At 37.8% G+C, this 6,783-nt stretch overlaps 1 protein-coding gene across 1 annotated transcript; it reads right to left on the bottom strand.

The window, feature by feature from the left end:
• Positions 1 to 476: 476 nt before the first annotated feature.
• LOC117257353 (protein shisa-4-like) lies at positions 477 to 5,728 on the bottom strand. Its single transcript, XM_033627506.2, has 5 exons — positions 5,571 to 5,728; positions 5,130 to 5,286; positions 4,855 to 5,012; positions 4,409 to 4,558; positions 477 to 1,388 (listed from the first exon to the last, which is right to left on the bottom strand). Exons 1-5 carry the CDS (start codon positions 5,644 to 5,646, stop codon positions 1,258 to 1,260), a joined length of 672 nt encoding a protein of 223 aa, XP_033483397.1. The 5' UTR covers positions 5,647 to 5,728; the 3' UTR covers positions 477 to 1,257.
• Between the last annotated feature and the right edge of the window lie 1,055 nt (positions 5,729 to 6,783).

Below are 6,783 nucleotides of genomic sequence, written 5' to 3'. Positions count from 1 at the left end.
GATTAAATCAATTCAAATCAAAATGTTCAATCCCATTTACATTGGACTTCAGACTAATTATACAGTTGATACCTCTGTATATTCTCACCCAGCTAATGAGCTGACACAAGGCTTACCTCAGTGCTGTGGCACTTTGGATTCTCTCTGCAGTCACTGAAAAATTAAAATTATATATTACAGTAATTAAAGGCAACAGAGGATGACCCAGCATTTTTATGGTACCCATCAGACTCAGTTTATAGTCTGCAATCGTCCCTAAAAATAAAACAGGACAACTAACCATGTATCTTTACAGCACCTGTGATTTTAACCCTGGACTTACAAGTATTCATCATCACAATGAGACAATCAGAGGTTTATTGTCTGGCATGTAAAATAATATGCTTGATAACATGACTTTGCAGCTCCAGCAAGCAGCACACAGTATCCCACTGGTTCCATTTTCTATACAAAACAAAAGCAGGTTAGAGGCGACCTCTAGTGGCAGATAGAGTTTATTAAAAAAGAAACATTTTCATCATACATGTTTCATCATAATTTCACCACTGTTTAAGGTCAAACAGGGTGTAGAGTACACACATCCAAATAATCTAACTAACTACTGAAGCCAAGAATCACACAAACTGTACAAACTGTAATAAAAGCTCCCAAAATCCCCAAATTCCTCAGTTGTTCTCAGAATAAACACAGATGGAGTGCAACAATTAAAGTGATGTTTGTTCAGAACATGTGAATGGATCTAAATTGCAAAGAAATACTGAATTTTTCAGAATAAATATCACCTTAACTGTTATCCCATGCTTAATGTAGCCTATTTGTTTGTTGTTATATAATTTGTTTTATTTCTTTTATTGTAATTTTTTTTATCTTCTTTTTTATCCTGACTTGAAATGTGTCTTTTAGTTCTTGTGTTTCTCTCCTAAAATTCAACATTTCTTCAACACTAAACACAAAAAGTAAGGACACTGCTAAACAAATGGCCATAACTGAACCATTATTCATATCACTGAAGCATTATTCATAAAGGTTTACCCGTAAAAAGCAGCAGCAGCAGCAAGATATAACGATACATTAAAGTAGTTTATATTGCAAACACATTACTAGAAAAATGCAGTTTTCCCGAGATATATTTGGATTTAACACCTTGCAAAGAGGGTTTCCACTGTATCAACACACCATAACCCACACATTTCACATGTCTTTGACAGTGGTAGTGCAACCAGGGTTTCAAGGCATGTAGTGCTCTAACTATGCAGTTCAGGAGTAAGCAGGGTTGTAGGGCAGTGGTGCATTGTCATTTGAAGGTGGCGCTGATTCCAAAGGCGGGCCGATGAAGTTCACCATCGGCATCCCTGGATTGAATCCACCTTGACCGTGAGGTGGATTATCTAAAAAGAAAAAATCACATATTTGGTTTGTTATTGTGTCTTTCCCACGCCCCCTTTTTTAACTAGCATGGCCGACCTTGAGGTAAGGAGGAAGGGCAAGGCAAGTTTCAGTCTGTTAATCATATTGTTAAATTACATAATTTGTGTTTAAAGTAAACTAGTAAACGTGTAAAAAAATCATATAAAAGACTGACAATGTTTACGCAGTATTTTTAGAAAAGAAATCTATCCATTGGAATGGACAGCGGATCAGAGTCACACCGGAAAATCTATAGTATAGGGAGATCCTGTTCTGATTTGATTTTCTAATGTTACAGTCAACCTGTACTGCATTTTATTGATTATGTACACAGATTATTAATCTCAGGAGGTTTTCAACATATTGTTTTCTGGAGATACTTGGAAAATTTAGGATATTTTGAGTTGTGATGACAAATACAAAACAATATATAATGTGTTTTAAAGCATCACTTTATTTATTGATATGAGTTACCTATGAATGAAAAATAAATAATCTCATGTTTTTGCTGCATTAATATTCTTCCTCCATTGGAATACACAGGAAAAAATAACACCTAAAGTATCCAAACCAATGTATTATTATTATTATTACATTTAATTTACTTTAATTTAATTCTATTTTATTTTATTGTATTTTATTGTATTTTATCTTATTTTATTTATTTATTTACTTTGTAAATGAGAAGTGAGAGTAAAAATCCAGCTTTACAATATTTTTTGTGTTTGAAACATAACTGGGTTCTGAATGGGTCAAAAGTTTATATGATTTCCCACTAATACTTGGGCACTGTAGTTTTTAGTAAATATTTCTCTATCAGGAGTGAATAGCAGATTTGTTAGGGGCTATTGTCAGATACTGATTCATACACATCTGGTGCTCTGGTGAGTTTTGTCAACAATAGGACTGTGCATGTTTGACTGACTCAAACTAAACCGCCCATGACCATGGTAATGTGACCCAAAGGGTGGCTCCTTGTATGTTTTTAAGTAGGGAGGGTCCGCTAGTTACAAATATGTTTTTCCCCATTCTGTATCACCAGTTCAACTTTTATTGTAAACACTATCCTCAAACATAGGACTCAACTGGATAATGTGATAAGCTAATAGGGTTGTGTTATCGGGCTAAGTTTTACCTGATTTCAACTTACATTTTAAAAAATTAAGGATTTATCCAAAGGTCAAAATACCACAGTACCCTTGAGCCTTGACCTCCACATTTTTTAAATACACAAACTTGTAACTTTGACCTTTTGTAAAAGAAAAAAAAGGTATTTTTTCATCTTTGGTATTGATTATTTGATCAAGGCAGTTTCTTCCAAGTCATAGAGTCTGTGAGTCAAGGAAACTTTTACTTTGGTAACCAGGGGCACCCGAAAAAACCCCTCCTACTTTGGTTTTGGACAACAGTGGAGCTCCATAGTACAGAGAAATATGATATATCAGACTTTGGACATAAACACAATACTCATTAGTAAGATACATTACTTGTAGGTTTTGGTCTCTTCATCAGTTTTGTTGACAATAAAAAAATAAACAATGTGTTTCTAACCCTTTAAATACATAATCACAACACCAACTGATACATAACATCCAGATGGGCTAGTTTGATCAACTGGGTGAAATCCTCCAAGCCTGCTACACCTGGAGGCTCTATAAAACCTTATCACCAGATTAAATGTTGGCATTGTACATGTGTGCAAACCACAGATATGTTACATTTGTACGTTTAATGTATAGCAGATATGTGAAACTGTGAAATTTTATGCTGTGACAGCACTGTGGCTAACGTGTGGATAGGTTCAGGCACCAGAAACACTTGTTTAGGGTTAGGAAAATATCATGTTTTGGCTTATAATACCTGGTTTGATTGCTACAAACACTACTGGACATGTTCTGAACTGTCTTTTTGTGTGTTTTATGTCACTGTCCTTCATCACCGGAACATCTTAGCTAAAGTGGGACAGCCAAGCGGCAACCTCTGAGGCTGAAAAAGAAGCCAATGTGGAAGTGACAAAAACCGCAGTTCATCGCATGGCCACTCGCCGGCTCCAAAACAGAGTCAGTCCCCATAGACCCCCATGTTAAAATACCCAACTGTACAGCAGATATAAACATGTTTACAACCTGGTAAAAACAAACAAAAAAAACATTTTAGTCTGAGTGACAAGCTGTGTGCAAAGGGTTGCTACAGTCTGAGTCAGATCCACCCCTCGCTCCTCCACAGCTCCAACTTTTTGTTCAAATATGGTCACTTCTGGCCCCAAAAAATCAAGATGGCCATGGCTGAAATGCCGAACTTGAGGCTTCAAAACAGCAGTCCACAAACCAATGGGTAACATCACAGTAGCTACATCCATTTTTATATACAGTCTATGGGGACAGCATTATTTAGGTAAACTGTGACCTCGTGTTATGCTTTGTTTTTGCTATAAAACTACATATATCAACTGTTACCAGCATGCCTATAAGTCACACCCCAAACCTGATTGCAGCCATAGTCCCCCCACCCAAGCCCTGAAGTCTATGAGCTCCAGTCAGAGAGAGACATTAAGGTAAATATAGATTAGCTCACCTAAATGGCAGGGTCATCCTTTAGGCTACATTGACATCTAACTTTTAAAATCAGTGTATCCCCACCATACCTATTAATGAGTGAGCTTCCTGATCCCTGATTAGCCTACACGATAAAATATTGACATGATTAAAATAGTGATGAAAATGGAAACATGAAATAGCTACATTCAGACAAGAGTGATTGATAGGCTACATGATTAAAAAATCCTGTTGAATTGTGTTGTTCTGATTACATGATTAACACATTGACAAGACTGAGATGAAATGCTGATAAAAAATAATCCTACATGTAGTCTGAGCTATGTGATACGACATGAAACGTACACGTCACATATCAGTAGGTTGCAGAAATGTACAATACCAACATTTTTTTCTGACAACTGGCCTGCTACTTCTTAGTTTATAAATGTCTGAAAATAACTCACTTCCTCCCATGTATGGTGGCGGTGCTGAAGGGTTGGGCATGCCTCCAAATCCAGGTTGGCCGGGTACGGAGTGGTAACCCCCCGGGTGGGATGGGTAATTATTGGAGGGGGGGAAAGGAAGCTGGGGCCCACTGATCATGGTGGGGGGAGCTGTTGGTGAAGTCATACATTCAGTTTGATTTGAAAATAAGGTCCATATAATTTTAACAAAGCCAAGCTGTTTCTATACTTTGTGCTAAGCTAAGCTAAGCTAACTGGCTGCTACATATACATACAGATGTGAGAATAACATGAAACTTTTCATCTAACTCTCTTAGCAAGAAAGCGAATACGCATATTTCCCAAAATGTCAAACTTTTCCTTTAACTGCTTGCACATATAGTATATTAAAAGTTGTACACTGTAGAGCGTGCACAAACTAAACTGTGACCAAAAATGTGTCCTACCCTGGGACCCTCGGCTGCGTCCTTTTCGACACTTCTTGTAGAACAAGCAGCAAGGAGCCATACAGCAGATGACGACACCCACACAGAGGATGATGGGAAAAAGAGACCCTAAGATGCTTCCAAGGAGTGTACCAAGTTTGCTTTTCCCATGGCCACTCCTGAGGAAAAAGACACAGCAAAAAAAGCTATTTCAGTTTCTTCAAAATGCTGAAATCGTTTCTTGAATTGCAACTGTCTTGTGTTTTTTTAAACACAGGTTGGGAGCAGGAGCACACCCTTTAGAGCAGCGTTGTTGGTCTTCTTGACTAATCCGATATGATCTGTCACTGCAGCAGGATCTTTGATAGCAGTTTCCACAGCAGTAGTAATTGCCACATTGCTGACCTTGATGTTGGTAACCATTTGCATCCACGTAGCTGGTGCAAATTTCAGCTGTAAGATATATAGCACGAAGTGAGGTGAAGACAGGTGAGGGTGGGAGGTTATCTAAGGTGTTTCAGTAATACAAAAACTGGTAACAGATTAGTTGCAAATACATGTACACAAGCTCAAAACAGGCGTCATCTCCACTGAAAAGCAAAATTAAAGTAGTTATGAAACTGCGGCACTCGATAATCAACTGACTGAACTGGTTTCACTTTGTAACCATCTGCATTTGACTGAGGACAGTGTAAACATCCTATACCTGCTGATAAAAACACCAAAATAAAACTCACCCCATACAGTCTGGATCAGGAGCGAACACAGGATGCACACAAGACAGGACAAGACCCTTGAAACCGTAACTGCCATGATGTAGTGTAATAAGCAAATGCGTCTTACTCTGCAGTGAGACGATTGTTTCAACCTGTCTGTCTGTCCCACCCTTAGCAAGCAGCCCTACGGCATTCCTCAATTCATAAGGAGGACTTGTCACTGGAGGATTTATGAAAGATTTTTTTTGCAAAAGGGAGTGCTCCATATAAACGAGCCAAGCATGAGCATAAAAACTGTGTCACAACAACTAATTCAATACAGACGAACAAGACAAGAAACAGTTGCATTTAAATACAGTCAAGATGTGTGTGTGTGTCTTTTTACACTGGCTGTATTTCACCTCTCTTTAGCTGCACACACTCAGTTAAAATGAACTTATTATTTTTGTGCAGGTTTTACATTGATCCCCCCTCTATGGTAATAAAGGAAACCCTTAAAACTGAAACCAGCTCATAAAAATTCATGCCACAGGTGGATGTGCTGTAGCATTGCTACTTTTCAGTTCCTTTCCACATGCGGTTAGGCAATATGTGGATCCACCCAAACTTGCTTTGAACAAGTGTTGTTTATTGCCTCCACCCACTCTCCTCTGAGCTGCTCTTTGATTCTCCAGCATTTATAACTTTCCCCATTTCCCCCTCCACGCCCTTGATAGTGTAGTATAGTGGAAATGTATTTAGGTCCTTGTTAGCAATGTTCTAAAATAATGATAAAGAATAAAAAGCCATAAGGCTTTAAATTAAAAGGGAAAACAAAAAAATATAGAACAAAAAGATGCAGGCTGAAGCTTATGCATGTGCTTTTTACTTAGTATATTCTCAACTCATTTACTACTGGGCTTAAGTCATACAAAAAAAAAAAAAGGAACAGAAAGAAGAGGGAGTATCCATTTTACTGAATGTAAAACAGTATGTGTATTCTTGCTTAGATGTTAACTCATTAATATTTTTGTGATATTAGGGCGTTCTGTCAGGACAGTAGTCACCATATACATTATACATAGACACGTCCCCCCCAGGGTTCAGATATGCTCAAATTGCCGTAGCAGAATGCCAAGGCTGGTTGCCATGGTTGCCATCATATGGTTAACATTCCAGGCAGGCAATGTAAATTTGTCTCTCTATTCATAACTGAATAAAAGTGAAAAACGAGAATGTAATATGAGCGTTACGT

This window comes from Epinephelus lanceolatus, chromosome 1, assembly GCF_041903045.1.
Source record: "Epinephelus lanceolatus isolate andai-2023 chromosome 1, ASM4190304v1, whole genome shotgun sequence".
NCBI lineage: Eukaryota > Metazoa > Chordata > Actinopteri > Perciformes > Serranidae > Epinephelus > Epinephelus lanceolatus.
This window is presented reverse-complemented; position numbering and strand designations above follow the sequence as displayed.

What these genes read in the sequence shown, in the direction of transcription:
- LOC117257353 (XM_033627506.2), bottom strand. Translation starts at nt 5,646, where the DNA reads ATGGCAGTTACGGTTTCAAGGGTCTTGTCCTGTCTTGTGTGCATCCTG. An exon ending in CAACAACGCTGCTCTAAAGG is followed by an intron (nt 5,013 to 5,129) that starts GTGTGCTCCTGC and finishes CTTTTTCCTCAG; the next exon opens with GAGTGGCCATGGGAAAAGCA. An exon ending in GCCACCATACATGGGAGGAA is followed by an intron (nt 1,389 to 4,408) that starts GTGAGTTATTTT and finishes TTTTCTTTTTAG; the next exon opens with ATAATCCACCTCACGGTCAA.